This window comes from Melospiza georgiana, chromosome 12 (assembly GCF_028018845.1).
Source record: "Melospiza georgiana isolate bMelGeo1 chromosome 12, bMelGeo1.pri, whole genome shotgun sequence".
NCBI classification, from domain to species: domain Eukaryota; kingdom Metazoa; phylum Chordata; class Aves; order Passeriformes; family Passerellidae; genus Melospiza; species Melospiza georgiana.
Window position 1 is genome coordinate 9,706,956 of NC_080441.1, and position 19,060 is coordinate 9,726,015.

General features: G+C 38.6%; 1 protein-coding gene across 2 annotated transcripts in view; it reads right to left on the bottom strand.

Moving 5' to 3' along the window:
* Nucleotides 1-3,004: 3,004 nt before the first annotated feature.
* Nucleotides 3,005-19,060, bottom strand: part of THOC2 (THO complex subunit 2) — a 47,872-nt gene continuing 31,816 nt past the window's right edge. The window contains exons 25-39 of one of the 2 annotated variants that reach the window (XM_058033006.1): nucleotides 17,672-17,829; nucleotides 16,843-16,971; nucleotides 16,124-16,255; nucleotides 15,854-16,038; nucleotides 14,940-15,124; nucleotides 14,540-14,642; nucleotides 13,742-14,178; nucleotides 12,817-12,875; nucleotides 11,280-11,315; nucleotides 7,136-7,273; nucleotides 6,719-6,788; nucleotides 6,484-6,641; nucleotides 5,800-5,876; nucleotides 5,651-5,698; nucleotides 3,005-3,861 (exon numbers count right to left, since the gene is read on the bottom strand). In XM_058033006.1, coding sequence (XP_057888989.1) covers nucleotides 5,671-5,698; nucleotides 5,800-5,876; nucleotides 6,484-6,641; nucleotides 6,719-6,788; nucleotides 7,136-7,273; nucleotides 11,280-11,315; nucleotides 12,817-12,875; nucleotides 13,742-14,178; nucleotides 14,540-14,642; nucleotides 14,940-15,124; nucleotides 15,854-16,038; nucleotides 16,124-16,255; nucleotides 16,843-16,971; nucleotides 17,672-17,829 — 1,895 coding nt within the window. In that variant the 3' untranslated portion in view covers nucleotides 3,005-3,861; nucleotides 5,651-5,670. Of the gene's footprint in view, nucleotides 3,862-5,650; nucleotides 5,699-5,799; nucleotides 5,877-6,483; nucleotides 6,642-6,718; nucleotides 6,789-7,135; nucleotides 7,274-11,279; nucleotides 11,316-12,816; nucleotides 12,876-13,741; nucleotides 14,179-14,539; nucleotides 14,646-14,939; nucleotides 15,125-15,853; nucleotides 16,039-16,123; nucleotides 16,256-16,842; nucleotides 16,972-17,671; nucleotides 17,830-19,060 lie in introns of both variants that reach the window. The other variant, XM_058033005.1, reaches the window with a different exon arrangement.

Sequence of the window (19,060 nt, forward strand, 5' to 3'; positions counted from 1 at the left end):
GTGTCCTGCTTTGGAGGCCATAACACAGGGACATGGACACAAAGAAACCCAGAGAGTTGGAGCCCCTTTCCCCTAGAAACATCCCCAAAGCTGGCACTGCTCTGCCCACAGAAGAGAAGGCTCTGGTGGGACCTCAGGGCATCTTCCAGTAGCTAAAGGGGCTACAAAAGACCTTGAAAATGACTTTTTACAAGTCATGGAGTGATAGGACAAGGGGCAGTGGCTTTAAACTGAAAGAGGGTAGGTTTAGATTGGATATGTGAGGAAAATTCTTCCCTGTGAAGGTGCTGAGGCACTGGCACAGGATGCCCAGAGAAGCTGCGGCTGCCCCATCCCTGGAAGCATCCAAGTCTCGGAGCAGCCTGGTCTGGGGACGGCATCCCCACCAGGGCAGAGGGCTGGACCGTGGTGATCTTCACAGTCCCTCGAACCCAGAGCGCTCTGTGGCTCTGTTACGCCGAGAAGGGCGGATTCGGGAGGGAGGGAGGGGCGGGCTGTGCTCGGCCGTGCTCGGTCCAACACTGACATGCAGCGGCAGCCGCGGCGCGGCGGGAGCGCCGCCAGCCCGAGCATCCTCTGCCCCTGCTCGCTGCTGCCGCTGGCTTTTAATGTCATCCCAAGCCTTTCGATAAATATTGCATTTGATTTCCAAATATGGCCCGAGCAGTCTAATTGCCCAAAAAATCCTCCAAAATTAATGTAAGAGCCGTGGTTTGATCCGAGGCAAATAAATATAAATGGTGTTTATTTAATATTCCCCTGACCTTTAAACAAGGGACGTTTGCCAGTGCTGAGGGAAAACACCTTATTATGAAATTGCTGGAGCTGTGGCCTATCACAGATGCTGCAGATTATAGAGAGCAATTAGAACATCAATTTAGGGCTTAATTAATGGGTTCTGTGTACCAGGTTTTCCCGCAGGACCATGGGCCAGAACCAGGGCTGCTTGCCCACTCTCCCAGCTCTGTCCTTCCCCACAATCCTCTCAAATCATAAAAACATTTAAGTTTGGAAGGACTTACCATTGAGTTCAACCCTTAACCCAGCGCTGCCGTGATCACCATTAATACCCTAAGTGTCACATTCACACCTCTTTTGAGCACTCCCAGGGGTGGTGGCTTCACCGCTGCCCTGGCCAGCCTATTCCAATGCCTGATCAACCTTTCAGGGCAGCAGCTTTCCCTGGTATCCAATCTAAACCTCCCTGGGAGCAACTTGAGGCTGTTTCCTCTTGTTCTGTTTCTCGTTGCCTGGAGAGCAGACTGACCCCAGCTGACAACAGGTACAGGTACAGGTACAAAGTGATGGGGTCACCCTCAAGCCTCATTTTCTCCAGGCTGAACATCCCAGCTCCCTCAGCTGTTTCTCCTCAGACCCTTGCCCAGCTCTGTTGCCATTCTCTGGGCAGGCTCCAGCACCTCGGGGTTTTTCCTGCCGTGAGAGGCCAGAGCTGGACACAGGATTGGAGGTGTGTCCTCCCCAGCACAGGATGGGCACTGCCCTGGCCCTGCTGCCCACACTATTTGATAAAGGCCAGGATGTCCTTGGCATTCTCAGCCACCTGGGCACAAAGTCAGTGTGTGCCGGTGGCCTGCACAGCCACACAACCCGGCCAGCTCCGTGCTTTCTCCAGCCCTCACTGATTGATTCCCCATGGCTGTACTCTGCACACAACTCCCATCACCAAACCCTCACTGCTGTCTCCACAAATGCACCCAAGTCCCTGCAGAGACCCACATAAGGAAGAAGGATCAGAAGGACCAGCTGTCTTTTGCAATGGATCCAGGAGAGAAAACCCCCCCAACAGGCATGAACTTGGCCAGAAACTCTTCCTGTGGCCCCTCTCAGGAAATCAGGACATGGCAGAGCACATCCGAGTTATCCCAACAGCAGCACAAAGTTTAATCCTTCCCTTTTGACTGCTGCAATTCTCCGGGGTTGTGTCTGCACTGGCCAGACCCCTGGCAGGGTCAGTGTAACATCCCACAGCCCTTCTCCTCCGGCTGCTTCAGGGACAGCCGGGCACAAACCCCCCTGCCAGGCCAGGCACAGCCTCCTCCAATTATTGCATTCTGAATTATTGGTTCCGTTCCCCTGGCAGTGTCTGGGGTCACAGGTGGGCTCCTGGTCTTTGGAGATCACACGGTATTCAGAGAGCCCCACGGTGACCTCCTTTGCCCCTGCAGCCCTGCCCAAAGCCCCACCTCATTCACATCGAGTGAAGCCCAGGACTGGAGTGACTTTGATAGAAGTGTTTAATTTCAGACTGCCCCAATGAGGTAATTAAAAGGTCCTGAGTATTTAGCTTAGCTACTCTTCTTTTTAGTAATTCTTTCTCACCTCCAGTTAGCTGGATAACTCTTACCCAATTCTCTTCCCAATTTGTCTGTGTCGTTCTTCCACTGCAGGGCCAGGATTTGCAATCTCCTATGATTCACTCAGTAATCAGAACAAAGACAACCAGGAGAGTTTTACTGACCAAGTCTATAAGCACTACAATTTCTTAATATTTAGTATTTCAAATACACGCATCAAGAGAACATGCATCTTGCTCCAAATCCCAGATTAATGAAAGAATACAGCACCAGGGATGCTCAACTTTTGATCAAAATTCCCTTTATATTGTATTAAGATCTCACCAACACTCCGACAAAACAAAACCCCAAAATATTTAAGACACAAGTCTCTACATTTAATAGTATTAATATTTGATAAAAACTGAGATTTTAATGGCATTTGGACCAGGGACAAACAGCTTCAAAGAAAGGTGTAAACTTGGCTGAACGCAGGAAGGCAAACCCAGAGCTCCTGGAAACCACTGGAGAAGGGCAGCACATCTGCGCCTTCACAGCAGGCACCACAGTCCACAACCAGCCCTTGGCATCTAAAACAGGGCAGGGACAGAGGGACAGGAACCATCCCCACCCTGATTCCAACTAACATCCAATTTTCATAATCCAGAGAAGTAATAAAGTGACCACACAAGAGAATGATTTACGACCCATTGAGAAAACTATTGTTTATTTAGAAAAAAGGTTACACTGGTAGAATTTAGCAGATAAAAAAATTCTTTTTTTTTCCTTTTTTTAAAAATGTCATTGTGAAATTTTCAGACTAAAGTTCAGCAATACAAAGCTCCTGTAGCTGTAACTGAAACTTAATTTATTTCAGTTTTGAAGAGAGCGTTTCCAATCAATCTAAAAACAACATGACAAACAAAAGGTGTGACAAGGGACAACTGAGCACAGGTTTAGGTTGGGATGGGACAGGGTTCATTCATTGTTTTTTTAAACAAGTCAACGTTATACACAATATACAAATATTCCCTAAGCATTGCATGAAAACAGTGCTCCCACTTAACTTTGTTTTTTTTTTTTTAGTTACCGATATTAAAAACAGGCCAAGTAATAAATAAAAACTGAGTTTAAATGAGGTAAATCCAAAAAGGTTCAATAACTGTTTATTTGTGGTTTTCAAACATCTAAAAGAATGCAATTTCAAATTGAAAGAATTACTACACTCAGGCAGTATTTTCGACAAACTGAAGTGGAACTATGTACACATGAAACCTCATTTGCACTATGGCAACTGTTTGTTTGCAGCACATTGTGCTAAAATATGGAATAGGTAACACTTTCAGCCAGGTACTGAAAATAAATGTATAAGAAACTAAGCAACAAGTTAAAAATACAGTAATGTACAACTTAACAATTAAGTCCTTAGCATGGGGAAATAAAGCAGAGAACTGAATAATTTAAGGAGATGCAGATGGGTCCTCTTCATTCACAATTTTCTGTGCAATCTATACTCTGGAAAATACACTTCTGGTCACAGCTGGGTATCTTTCCATTTCAATGTCACCTGCAACAAAGGTGTACATAATTAGAATTAGATGTTCAAATGAACACTGATCTCACAACTTCACATTTTATTCCATTCACAACTCAAAGAATGAGAAATAAAATAAAATTTTTATCATTCCCTAACTCTGGCTCATTCCACAGCAAGAAGTACATTACTGTGAACACTGCCCTGTAAGTAGTGAAATGCTAATTTAAACATACAAATAGCAAACAAGTAGTCACTTGTGAGGGTAGAAACTCCTTTAGAAGTGCAATCCCCTCAAAATCTTATTGTCTCTAAATTAGGCAAGAAATAAATGCAGCCAATCAGACATTGCACATTAGGGAGAATGGTATCAAAGATTTAACAGGAGCACAGGATGAGATTCCACAACTGTGCTGCTACACAAAGCACTTTTTCATACTTGACTATGCACACAGTGGGGTGCTGTCAGTGCTCCAGGCCAGAAGCTCCAACCATTACACAGCTGGATGTGAATTCCACAGTACAACTGACATTTACCTGAGCACTTGTTATTTACACTCAGCAGAACATAGTTGTGCTTTTTTAACTAATGACTTTATATCCTTAAATCCCCACTATATATTGAATTGCTAGTCAAGACAAAAGTTCGTATTTCATTATTAAAGAAGCTGTAAGTGCTCAGTGGTGAACTTCATTTACCAAGACTGCCTTTTTCCTTCTGTTCCAAAGTAGCATTTAAAAGAAGAGGGAAAAAGCTGGGATTCCTCTACAGTGATCAGACAGTAACAGCTATGAAGGACAAAGACTCAAGAAAATTCCAGCAAATTCTTCCCAGAGAATGTTCATAATTTTCAGTTTACAAAATATTCACAGAAGTATCTTTCATTATTTCAATGGCTCAATTTTTCTCTTTTCAAAGAAGAGAAAAAATGCTTATCCTCATAACCATAAAACAAATTTTAAGTGCCAAATTTAACAAAATTTAAGTGCCCACATAGCTCCACAGGTCTGAAAAAAGCCCCAGCCATTCAGAGCCCCATCAACTACAACGAACAATTGATTTCTCCAGAAGATCCAGTCTGAATAAGGGTTACTGAAAATACTCCAAAGCTTCTTTTCTTTCTTTAAATAGTCCATGTTTTCATGCCAAAGTTTTCCTTTATCCTGCTCCTCAGATCAGACCAGATAAAAGATTATGCAGGGACAATCAGCTGACCAACTGCATCAGGTAGCACTGTGGTTTAAAAGCTACTGCTTTTGTTGAAGTAAGATGAAGATACAAAACTTAAGTTTGCTACAGATTAGGCAAGATTTTGCCAGTAACACATAGATTATCAGGGTTGATGATTATCAGAATTACATAAATCCACCTCTGCTTTTGTATGGTAACTTTTCTTGGAAAAAGCAACAAAGATGCAACACCACCAACCACTGCTGACACACCACATTGTCTGCCTCATCTTCACCCCCCACCCCCAAAAATAATAATCTGAGCATCTGTATCATCTCTGTGATGATGACAGGGAAATATTTTTCTTCTCAAGCAGTAATAAAAATTTAAAATACTAATAATATTTTAAAAATATAAATAAAAATACTATTTTAAAAACTCAAGCCAAAACCACCCATACCCACAAAAACCCCCAAACATGAAACACCAATCAAAAATAAAAAAAATCCCCACAACACAACCAAAAACCTCCCAAAACACCACCCAACCACCCTGGCTGATTTTAGGCTGTTTTGTCTGTATATCCATTACCAGTCAACTGGGCCCATGGGAGATACCAAATCAAAGACATTAAATAACAAATATTTTTACCTTTCCTGAAAGAATCTTCATTATCTATGTTTGTCTGATGATTTATGAGTAAATTCATTGTTAAGGAAAAAAATAAGTATTGTGCTACATATAACAAAAGGAAGCTCATTTGCAGAAATTTTCTGAAATATCAATGTTTAAAAGGATATTGTTTCTTTTCTTCTTTCCCCCCGGTACTGTCCCGCTTTTCTTTCTTCTCTGCTTTTTCTTTATCATGTCTTGATTCCTTTAAAAATACACATATGGGAAATAGCTTATTATGGTACCCACTGTACAGGACATTTAGGAAGACTCTAACATTTAACATTATAAGTGAACACAGCTAAAAAAAAAATCATCACTCAAAATGACAGTACTCAGCTTCTGTGATTTCTGAGATTATTTTATCTTTCTTATCCAGTTCCCTGGTTAGTGCCAGCAGCAGAGCTGCAAGAGGGAACCACAGTTTGGTGAATATAAATATAACTGCAACACACCTGCTTTTGCCAAAAGAAGCTGTGCTGACACATGCATGTGGAAATCTGAATTACAGGCTAGTTTATATGTAAGTTAAGAGCAGTCTGCAAATATTTTAAATTATTCAGAACCTGTAAGTTCTGAATCTTCCTAGTTACTGCCAAAATGAATTAGTCCTCCAAACTATCCTGCTCCTGCTGGGAGTGACTGCTGAGATAGTTAAAGTCACAAGATCCCAAAAGTTTCAGGAGCATTTTCTTACACATTCACAGCACATCTTTTAAATTTAGGCTATAAAGCAGCAATAGGTTTTAGGAAAAAAATATCAGCATGTTCTGTCAGCAACAACAAATAAACAAGAGAAGAATTTATTTTACCTTTTTGCTACCAGAGGAGCTCTTCTCCATCTTTTCTGCCTTGATTGAATCACCTTTCTCTTTTCCTGAAGATTTTGATTTGTTTTTCTCCTTCTCTTTTTCATTTAAGCGAGGGGAATCAGAAGGACTTTCACTTTTGCTATGTTTTGAAGAACCAGCTAAAAACAGAACACAAAGTTGTAATTCACAACAAGTAAAGCCTGACAAACACTCACACAAAAAGTAGAATACATACTTGTGCCATTTTCCTCTTTGCGTCGTTTAGTTGAATCCTGGGGTACCTCTCGGTCACTGTTTGAATGATCCTGGCACCAAATACAATTATGCAGATGTTAGCAGACTACAACACACTCCTGAATTAGCACCTACTTGTATTCTTACTTTGGAGAACTAATTTTTGAATATTTAGAATGAAACCGAGCTGTTACATCTCGTGTGAAGTTTCTGGAGATCAGTTTGGAGGGAGCAGAGGTTTGAAAACATTACTGCAAACCAACCCTTGAAAGAGTAACAGAACAAAAAAGGCACCTCTGATACAGATCACTCTGCTCAAATGGGCTGGACAGCCAATGATTACTGCAAGGGCTTGCAACAGAAAGCTTTCCAAGGACAAACCAACTGTCTAAACCAGTTCATTAAAAATGCCACCAACCCTTTTTCGATCTTTCCTGTCCTTTTCATCTTTCTTCTCTCTCTCTCTCGATCTCTCCCTTGACTTGTCCAAATCTTTCTTCTCCACTTCTCTCTCCTTACTCTTGGACAGTGTTGGAGTAGTGTGGTTTATGTAGTGCTGTTAAATTAAGGCAACATCACCAAATATTAATGTGTATTCCTAGACATGTAAATAAAAAGAAATCTTATTCTAACATATCAGACCTAGCTCAAATATTAAACATAAATACTTTATTAACAAAACAAAGAGTGATTGAAGAGATGTTCAAACTCATAATCTATAATTTAACCTACAGTTTATTTACTCAATTTACTCAATTCAAGAATATTTCTTCTTAACTGAAACATTTATATTAAATACACACAACACTGTTCACCAGGACTGTTGGATGCAAGAACACAAATCAGACACAGGGCTAAAGAAATAGGATATGGAGGTTACTGGACTAAGTTAACACCTGCAGTCTTGCCCAGGAGGAATGAATAGAATCAGCTGCTTAAACAAGCTATAATTCATTTATAAAGAATAATCTTATCAACAAAGTATTTAGGACAATACTTTGAATAATGTCTTTTAATCTAATTTCTAACCTTCAAATGAGAAAAACAGCTAAACATAGAAAATAATTGTTAGTTTCTCTAATATGTTCCAGATTGTTATTCCACTATCTCTTCTAACCAATTCTGGTAAGCTCCATAAAAAAGGCAGTACATCTGTTATTATAAATATGGATACATTACAGTAATTATACTTGTCTTTTTCCAAACAATTACATAGTTAGATCTAAAAAGTATTAAGAACACATTTTAAATTAAAACAACTTCCCTTGGTATTTAAGTTACACCAGCGCACAGATTTAAATCAGTATACTTCATTCTTTCCCCAGTTTCACAAGTTAACAATTTTATTTGGGGACATAAACATCTCTACTAAAATGTGCTCTGTATTTCTTTTTAGAGAGACACCCTACTTAAAAGGACACCAACAAAAGAGGGAAGTGGAAGACTAATTAAAACAATCAAGATAACACTTGAACCAAACCAATCAGTGTTTCAATTTTCAAAATTAATCACATCCTTCTCCAGTTTCAGTAAATGTTTAACTTACCAAAACCTGATGTTAGTGACTCTATGTTAAATGTCACACTGACAAAATTTAGGCCTCTTTCCTTTTATTTCACTGGAATTTTATTCTCCTACAAGAGACTGAACCTTCAATACTTCTTGCACTAGGTATTTCTTTTTGCTTTTTGCTCACTCCTCTTTTCTTATTCAATTTCTTACAATGCCATTCCACAGGTAAATTTATTCCTGCTCTCTTCTTTGCTGACAATGACACGCAAATGTGTTTTCTCTAAACAGCCCCATTCAGTTGTCTCTAGAGCTGCTTTCCAGAGGGAAAAAAAGAACATCATGGCTCTGCTTTCTCCTATTCCATTTCTTGTGTTCTCATGGCTGTTCCTGACAGATTCCACTGCTCCTCTACCATTCCAAAGCAGAGTTTTGGAAAACTACATCCATTCTACCTCACCTTTACCAGAAAGACTTTATCAACTTGCTGCCAGCTGATGACACATCAGATTTTGGTTGCTTTGGTGTGGTTTGTAACTTGGACAAATACCAAAGCAAGGAAAAAACAAACCCTAACACAAGTCTGGCACCATTTATTTTATAACCTGCAGCGTAAACCAGTATTTCCATTGTCTGGCTCCAGAAACTGAGCAAAGTCAGAATAAAGAAAGTCTGTAAGCAGACAACAGCACTAGACTTTTAACTTTTAGTGGAAACTGAACTCATAAATCTTATAGGCATCTGAACATCCCATCCCTTCCCCAAATAAGTACATGGAAGTAAAGAACATTTAACTTGTCTTACACCATGTACAGGGAACATTGGCATGAACTGCTTTAAGTCTGCTTTAACTGCTTTAAGTCTGTTAGAACAGCACTGAAGAGTGAAGATTAGTTCATAAAGTGAGAAAGATTAGAAAAGAACATTTAGAAAAGGAAGGAATGGGTTGGACACCCCCCCAGTTTCCCAAACACCTAAAGAATAAATCCATTAAAAGGTCACACAACTGCAATACACTTCCAGCTAAGTCTACACAAACACATTACAGTTAATTCTAAAACATAACTTTTCAAATTAACTAGAAAAATAAAGCTGTTTGCTGTTAATTTGATTACAAACAGTTCCACTGCCTGCTTAATTAAATCAATGTGCTAATAAGTAAAATAAATACTTCTAAATAAAACTTTTGCTTAAGGAATGAAAACATAAGCAAAAATTCAATTAACCAACTGAATCTTGACTCATGCAGTAAGGAAGGGAAAAGTGAGGTTTTACAGATTCTCATACACCACCCTTCAGGCAGAGGCAAGCTCAAGAGAAATACTATACTTTTCTAATTAAAAAGAGTTACATATACAAGATATGTTGATCATTTATAAATGTATCTGGATTCAATCTACAGACACTGTAGTTTCTTCAATGGTAAGACTAAAGGATGTTTCCCATATACACTATCCCCATAATCAGATACAGTTGGTATTGGAAAGATTCAATTAAAAACAAAAAATCCACCTGCAAGTGTCCATTAAAGGGTCACAGCTATTTTGATTTAAAATGTACAAAGTGTTCTGAACACTTTGCACAAAGATAAATGCAACTAAAACAACAGTGTAAATACAGAACATGGAAATCTATAGAACATTTTTAAATTAGGTGTATATAAGTAATCCTAGGTAAACCCAAAAAGTATCCAATAAGTCCAAATGGTCAGCATTTTCCCAGGGATAAACCTTTGTGCTGTTTAGTTACACACTGGTTCTGATTATGTAACCAAAGACTTTAACAGCAACTTTAGAAGATTTGTCACATCCCCTGATGTATCAGCAGGTGTGCAGTGCCTGTGACTGTTACTGCACCACAGTTACAATGTGTTTGAGTTCTAAAAAGAGTAACAAAATAGTGACAGAGTCTGTCTGAAATACAATATTCCCAGGGCTGGTAGGCCACACCCAGAACATCCTGCTCAGTTCAGGTCCCTGCTGCACAAGAAGGATGTGGACAGGCTAGAGGTGGGTCAGAAGGGTCACAGAGGGGTCACAAAGGCTGATCCAAGGCTTGGGAAGCCTGACCTGAGAGGGAAGGCAGGGTGAGCAGGGTTTGCTCAGCCATGAGAAGGTTTAGGGGAGACCTCAGCACCACGTCCCAGTCTTTAAAGGGTGGCTACCAAGGGAGATATCCTTTTAACATGGAAAAATAATGGGTAATGGATACAAGTTACTCCTGGGAAGATTCCAACTGGACGCAAGAGGGAAACACTTCACACCAAGAACAATCAGCCACTGGAGTATCTCCTCAGGGAAGGGATGGATTCCCCAACACTGGACACTTGTATGATGTGGCTACACAGGGTGCTGGGCCAGCCTGCCTATACCACATTTTTGCCAAGAAGCCTGGACTAGCTGATCTTTGAAGTCTCTTCCAACCTGGGAATCTGATTCTATGAACTCCTGAGAGCATTCTTTAGTATCCCTTCTCCTAAGGTAATGAAACTGAAGTGAATTTACAGGAAGCAAATACACAAAGATGATAATTCAGGCTGTCTCTGATGCTTAGAGAAACAATACTGTAGTACTAGAACATGAATACAGTTGTAAGGGGGGAAAGAGTATCAATATTCCAGAGGCATGTCAAATATTCTTTAACTAACTGCTGTTCTTTAATGGGTATATTCAAAACCCCTCAAACAATTCTAAGAACTATTTTAGCTATTCTGTTAGCTCTTCAGCCAAACAAATGGCTTAATCATAAGGACATTCCTGTGTATGCAAAAGTTTTAGAGAGGAATAGAAGAGACACTGATAGACATCTCTTCAAAATATTGACAGAAAGGTAAATTCAGGGGATTTTTGTTATGTTGCTTTTACATTATCAATCATCTCTCTTGTACAGAGGATTTACACAGCAGGACAAAAAACTCCATCCCTCTATTACTATGCTAGTATTTACTGAAATGGAATTTGAATTTCTGATGGGAGTTTGCCACAAGAGCAAAAGATAACCTCTCTGCAACAAAACATGAAAATAAACTTGGCTGGTTTCTAAAAGATTCAAACCTTTGCTGAAGATTCCTTGAGTTCGTTGAGGTTGTCCTGTAGAAAATGAACGGAGATGACACATGAGCTGGAATAGTTTTCAGAAACCAGAGGGACTTTGGGAAGCACGGCCATGCCCTTGAAACAAAAAACAGCTACTCCTTCTGGAATAAATCTTATGTTAATACCATACTTTGAATAAAGCTAGAAACTGAAATACTTTTTAAAAAGAAAGTGGGGGGGGGAAAAGACAGTCCTTATCTATTCTCTAGACTTTGCTATTAAATAAACTATAAAATAAGTCTACATCTAATTCTTCCTAAAACAGTGAAAACACACTCTCCTGGCTAGACAAAAATACAAAGAAAAAGTAGTCAACTCTAAATTTAGCTGAACAAGAGGTGAAACAGGTTTAAAATACTTGTAAACCTGTATCTTCTCCACTTTCAGTTAAATGTGGTAGAAGTCACTCTAGAATGACCTTATGCTGCTATTTATAAAAAATGTCATAATTGAGTAGTTATCACTGTCACCTGTTTCCTCAAAACTAGTAAAAGCTATTTGAATTCTCCAAAATTAAGTTAAATTATTTCAAGTAAATCTTACATAGAAAAAGATGTACTTTGAAAAAAAAAAAGAAAAAAGAGAAGAGCTTGTTCTAAAGTTGGTAAGATGGTGAAGTTTAAAGACCCACATAATCCATCACAGTGCTCTTGATGAAGTATTGGTAACTTACAGTTTTAAATGTTCAACGTACTGCAAATTCAAAGATTCCATGAACATAGATGGTTTAGAAATAATAAAATATGGAGCAAGGAATGGCTACCCTGAGTCTTCAAGTAGGCTACGCCCATGGTTTTGTGCTGCGCTTGAGTGCTTGGGGTTTCTCTTTGCTGGGTAGGAGGCTTGGTGGCCACATCTGGTTTTATCGTAACGCAGGGCTCAACATGGTGGGAACCCATTGGAAATAAACAAACCTCGAAGGGAAGGTACAACAGAAGCTGCATGCGCACTGAATATACACAACTACAGGAGAACTGATCACCAAGGAGACTTTAAAATGGAACTCCTTTCAAGACTCCTCCTTAGAAGGCACATATCGGTATGATGCTCATCAAGAAGCCTGATGAATTCAGAGGTATCGTACATCCCGTATCATCCAGGAATCTTCAGTGCTATAGATTCTTCAAAGAAGTGCAGAAAAATATGCTCCACTCTGTTGCAAAGACTCGTTTGCTTGTAGCTACCATTGCACTCCAAAAAAACTGACTGCTTAAAGCAATGAGGCACTTCTGTGTAAAAATTCTCTTGAAATTTCCAAACACTATTTTACAAAATTTGTGCTAGGTCCTTGAAGCATTATTTTGGTTAATTAAAAAATATTTTTATAGAAAAAAAGACAGTCCGCCAATAAAGAAAAGGAATGCATTTTCTAATGCAACATAAAACCTCCAGTGGTTCCAGTGTATACTTGGCACAAAACTTGAAGGAAGTCGAATACTGGCATCCCAAACTCGTGAGCCTAACATGGGTGCTGCCTTCCTCAGGCTATACTAACCTTTACTGTTGAGGAATGTGACGGAGAAGAATGTGTATCAACTTTGCGGCGTTTTTGTTCTGAGGAAAGAACACAACAATAGCATTATTATTAAAATAGTTCAAAGAGTCTGAGAATCAAATAATATAACTTTCTGAAGTACCAACATAATTAGAGCTAGATTTCTTACCACTATGAGAATTTTGTTTTCCTTAAGCTACCTACAGTTAGCAGCACACAATGACCATCTTTATGAAAGTTTGCAGCAGAAGCATGACATGAACAAACTGCTGCAAAATTATGCTCACTCTAAACTTCCATTTTATAGAAGTCAGCATCTGAATTTCAGGATTTCTATGAAGACCCTGAACAGGTGAACCCTATGAAAAGCATTATAGCCCTCCCTTATGGTGTTTGCCCTAAGCAGAACAAATATAAAATTCCACATCAACCTCAAATAATAACTTAAGAAGGATATAGAAAGCTTTATTGGTCCCCTCTTACATTAAGAGCGAGCAAATCCTTTAAGGATGCAAAGGCCTATCTTTCACTTTCCTTGTTTTCTTCCAATTCAAAGGTTGTCATGAATCTCTCAAAGTACACACAAAGGTTTTGCATTACACTTTTGCAAAACTTGCATGGTCAAAGTTATACTAACATATTTCAACAGAAGAACATTTACACTTGCATTAAAAAAATGGCAAGCTTTGGGAGAACAAGCATTCACTGGAGATATGTGAAGTTCACACATTCCCATAGTTTGCCTTTTGGAGATATTCTGACCACCTCCTTTAGCTATTGACTGTATTGAAATGCCAGTGCCAAAATCTTACTTATTATGTAATGAGTCTCTTCAACTTCTCTAGCATTTTTTGCCATTCAGTGATTTTCAAGTGACATATTCTATTTTCCTAGATAAGAACAGAAACTAAATATTCAAGCTTACCCCTTTCAGATTCTGATGTTTCTGATCGGGGAACAGGTGACTTCAAGGACCCAGCTACTGGCACCTTTTCTCCTCCTTTAGCATTTTCCTTGGATTTCATTTCCTTTGCTAGATCTCTTTCTCTGGATGGCTCCTTTTCTCTCTCCTTCTCTGCAGTTGACTTTGACTCAATGATGGTAACAACCGTCTTGGACTTTTCTTCTTTTGAAGCTTTTTCTTCTTTCTTCACCTTTTCCTTCTCTTTGTCAGATTTTGGTGTTTTCTCCTTGATCTCTCTTGCTTTCTCCTCTTTGTTAGCCCGTTCTTCCTTTGGTTTATCTTTCCCATCTTTCCCAAGTGCCTTCATCTCCGGAGTGGCAGCTGGAGTCTTGTCTTTCTTTTCTTTATCTTTTTCCTTCCCGCTTTTTTCTTTATCATCTTTCTCTTTAATAATTTTGCTGCATCAAAAATAAAATGGCCAATTAGCATAGATACAAAACAGAGCTCTAGCTTTATCACAGAAGTTTTACTTCTGAATGTTTGACAGAATTTCCTGGAGCAGACACTGTAAGATGTACAGTTCTTTATCAGAATAGCAACAAGGAAATGTTCTCATTTATCTTTTGTAGCTAAAATGAAATGTATTTATCAATAAAACTGCATATTTTGAAAGAAATAATGTCATTTTTTAAACTTTAAAGAAATGGGAACTATTTACACAAAACCCAGAAGTAAAATGAAAAGGCAAGTCATTTCCAAGTGTATTTCTGTGGCTTGGAAGGAAGAAAATAGAGAATGTGACAGAATAGTTTTTCTCACCTATTAGATGCACTGTTTCCATTGCTTGTCGTCACCTTCGGTGTAGCGTTGACAGTTTTATTAATAACTTTCACCACACCCTGAGACTTCTCCTTTAGTTTATCTGCTTAAAAAAAGAAAGAACAGCTCTATTTCAACAAATTAATCTATAACCTACTGGTAAAAATACAACAAGTAGCTGAGCATATTCATGTCAGGTCATGCATAGCTAACAGCTAAAATAGGCAGCAGATCCTCTCCCCCAAAACCAAATAAAAATAAAGAACACACACTGATACCATTTAGCATCACATTTATATTTTTTTCTTTTTAGCTTAATGAGGCAAATTTTGAGAGAAGCCTGTAATGTTAGAAAAATTTTATTAAAAAATAAATATATAATAATCATAGTTGTGTTTACCAGTCTCCTCAGTAGTGCCCTCTTCCAGTCTAACTGTATTTATTGTGAGAGACGTAGGCATCCCAGCACCACCTGGCCCATTTTGTACTGTTGCAGGTACAGCATTCCTGGCAGGTGGGTCTTTGTGGTGAAATTCATTTTCAGGTATCATGAAAGGCTTCCTACTTTTCAACTGTCCAGAATAGCTGCAAGTCGCACAGATTGTTAAATATGCACAAACACAAAGCAAAACATGGGTTGAATCTTAAATGTGGATCTAATCTAACAGTTCATCTGTTATTTATTTCACAGTTTTTCCTAACTGATACGCAGTTTCTTCCCCCTATATTGATGAGCTCAAAAGAAAAAGAAAAACAAACAAACCCACTAGACACAGAAGCAGCCCTACCTCCACACCCTCTTCCTCACCACCACACACACACACCCCTGGTCAAACACACAGAACAAACTGACTGCTGACAAAACTTCAAACTGTTAGGGCAGCCTGAACTGCCCCTCAGGCACACAAGGATGATTCCACATTCACCACTGGAAGATGTAACATGTAACTAAGCATTTTAGAATCATATGCACTTTCAATATCTAAACAGTCTTGCAGCAATAGCCCTTGGCTTTCTTCCTGTTACTATCCCTCCTATCTCCTTGCTGCTATATTATTTTTCTAAAATTAAGCTATGCTCTTGTGAGTAGAAATCTTTACTATTTTAAGGGTTTTCCTAGAGTCTTGCAAAGGAAATTAGTGATCATCCAGCACAAAATGAATGTTTTCATTCACACTGCCAGCACCGAGATGCAGGATAGCGAAATCTTCTGTGATAAGGTAAAAATCAAATGTTAGGACTGTAACAGTTCCGAGTCTTTAGATGCCTTTCATGATCCACTTTTAACCACTTTCTTAAATAAGTTGTTGTTACCCCATAGCCAATGCATATAGATCAGGTCTCTTCTCTTTCTCTTCCTGACATATCTTGTGTACTCTTCTTTCCAAGGCTTGACCCAGGTTCAGCACTTTTGGATACCATGGAAGGATTTTGGTCAGCACAATCAGGATGTTTCTGATATGTGTATATTCACCTGTTTCCAGACAGTGCACAGAAGCCTAAAACATAAATTAAATCTAATGAAGCTGGGGGATATTTTTAAAGCATTCAAAAAACGTAAGGTTTTTTGGCATCTCTATTTACCTTAGTTAATTTATAGTGCCATTTGTGTACCACGTGTCTAAAATTCTCATAATCCAACTGATCAGCCTTATTTCCACCGTCAAATCCAGTTGCTCGTAATATAGTTAGGAAGCCTGGATAGTTGCCACATTCCTACATGCACATCAACAAATAGGAAAAAGTTATTTTTTGGGAAAAAAGGCAGTAATTCTAAACCCTAAACTCTAAAGAACAAGACACAATCACACTTTAAAAGACTTTTTTTTTTTTTTAAGCTAATTTATGTTGAAATTTTAGTTGTGGGTGAGAGAAAAGATTATTCATAATTTAACTAGCTGGTGCAAGGAGTATTAGGAGAGTTTCCATATGCTCCCTAAATTATCTTCAAGGTAAGCTATGTGAAAATCACAAATGGAAAGGTTTTTTTAAGCAAATTATATTATTAATTAATATTATAGTTAAATGGTATTTATATCATATATATGAATATATATTATAATAGAAAAATACATTACTAATATAATTTAATTATATTTTTAACACCATACAAAATTACTTCTACCAAAACTACATGAATTATAGTAAAATACAAGTCAATTTTATGATTATACCATCAGAAAGATCCAATCATGCTGTTTTTAAATCTAAGAGTTACACTAAATCCATTTTTACTGGGCTGAACTACACAAATTGTTAGTACATACTCTAATGAGCAAACTCATTTTATTCAATTCCTATACCTTTTCATATATGACTCTGTCACTGTGCCACCTGGTCACAGTCTCCAGCATACAGCACAAAAACCTGCCATATCTACTGGCTTCATTTTCTGTGCAACTTGCAACTGTATATATAATATCAGAGAAAACCTGTGAACAGAGCAAAAAAACATTACTATGACATTACTGAATTACAAAAGCATAAAACCCAACAAAAATTATAAATTTCTCCCATCTAAACCACCATTAGGCTGTTTTTCAAATACAACAGAGACTGCTTATAAAACATTGTTTGTTTCCTAAGTGCTGGTCCTTCACACTTAGCCCAGAATCCAAGCATACAGCTGCTGCTGCCACACTGATAGTTCAAGTGTCTTTGCTGCCATAAGTGTTTTATTTTCAAATTAATAATGATTTGAGCTGGTAGAAGTAAACATCCAGCCAAGCTGATGCAAAAAAGTGTTGTTTTGTTTTTTCTTGGCCCACACAGGTCCATCAGATAGGGCTACTTGAGTAGAAATGCCCTTTTGGACACATGAAATCTGAGCAGGTGCAGCGACACAAACAAGCCCACTGTCTGTAGCACCATTTCCAGGGTCAGAAGGGTCCCAAGGATGTTGCTGGTGGGAGACAAGCATCAGAAAATTGGCTCCACAGAAGGGAACACACAGCTAAAATGAATAAACCACTGAAGCTTTAAGAAAGCTTTAATCAGAAGATGTGAAGTACAAAAGTGAACCTCTGATTGTCACAGGACCTTGTTTACCTATTTTGGGAGGCAGGGGAGACTCTAATTTGGGATGTCTGCAGTGGTAATGATGAAATTAAACACACAATTGTAGCTACTTACTCGGTCATAGCAGAGAAGTGTGGAGAAATTGGGTGTTTTCTGCTGATGCACCAGTTCAACAAAGTGAGCACAGTAAACTGCATCAATTGCCGAGAAAATGCAGCGAGGAAATATACACAACTGCAAAAATTTGGTGATAGTCTCATTTTTGGTAGATTCTTCAAAAAACAAAAGTTTAAAAGAGAAAAAAGGAAAGAAAAATAAAGCCAATTAATGTTTATCATTCAACTACTCTCTTCCCAAGTTCAGTATGACAGATCCATACTCTGGTGTTTGATTTCAGACACATCCTTGGCATTGATCAGAAAAAGTCAATAGAAGTGCAACTGTTTGAGGGTGGGGATAGAATAGCAGGGTGGATGTGCCAATTTCTTATTGGCAAAATTCTTCTTTCACACAATGGGGCTAAAAACAGGTTATAGGAAAGCTTTAGTAAACTTCACCTGCTCAAATTGTGCACAGCAGCAAAGCAAACACCACCTGCTATTTCCCTAGAACACCTCCTTTCATCTTTCTGCATGGGGCTGACTTTCAGTTTGGCCTCCTTCTAAACTGAAGAACATGGTGCCTCTATAGAATCCATCAACAATCATTTTTCCAATTAATCAAACACATAGAAGAATTTAAAGAATAGCCTTCAATAAACCACCACCCCAATACACACACATTTTGTGAAAGTTTCATTCTACCACAGAGTAAAAGATTGCACTGTATCAAGTTCAAGAGTCACCCATTTCTGTTTGACCAACCACAGGTTGGCAAACTCAAAGCATAACACATACCCAAACTGGTCCCATGGCAACAAGGAGCATAAAAACAAGGTGAGAGGAATGTACAGTGTGACGGCAAGGTCAGAGGGAAGTACAGAACTAAAGACTGCAAGTGAATGCCTTCAAAGGAAGAACAGTCATGATCCTCACAAGGGCCACTGGTGCTTTTGCACAGGCCCCAAGTTGTAATACCCAGGGGTTTATTGCTTCAATTTTGCAATGCTCGAGGAATAAAGCTTGCTCAAGAAAGGACTGTTAAAACTTGATGTTGACTTTAACTTTAGTATCTACCCCTCAAAGATTATAACAAACATTTGATGCCTAAAGAAAAAAAAAAATCTATCAAGGGAATCACAGTTCATAGGACAATCAAGTGTGTGTTGCTTCCGAAGTGTACAAAGCAAGTCAACAGCCAGTTGAAGAGGTACTCTCCAACTGCTAAAGCTACCAGGTTACCCTGCCAAAAATTAACCTGTTCTCAAAGGTACACAAAGACTGGACAGGAGGCCAGTCTTAAATAAATTAAATGTCAATAATTTAAAAAATAATAATAACCCCACTACTAGAGTGGATGTGCTTTTCTAGTTCCTCATGTAGTGCAATTACAGATTATTTATTT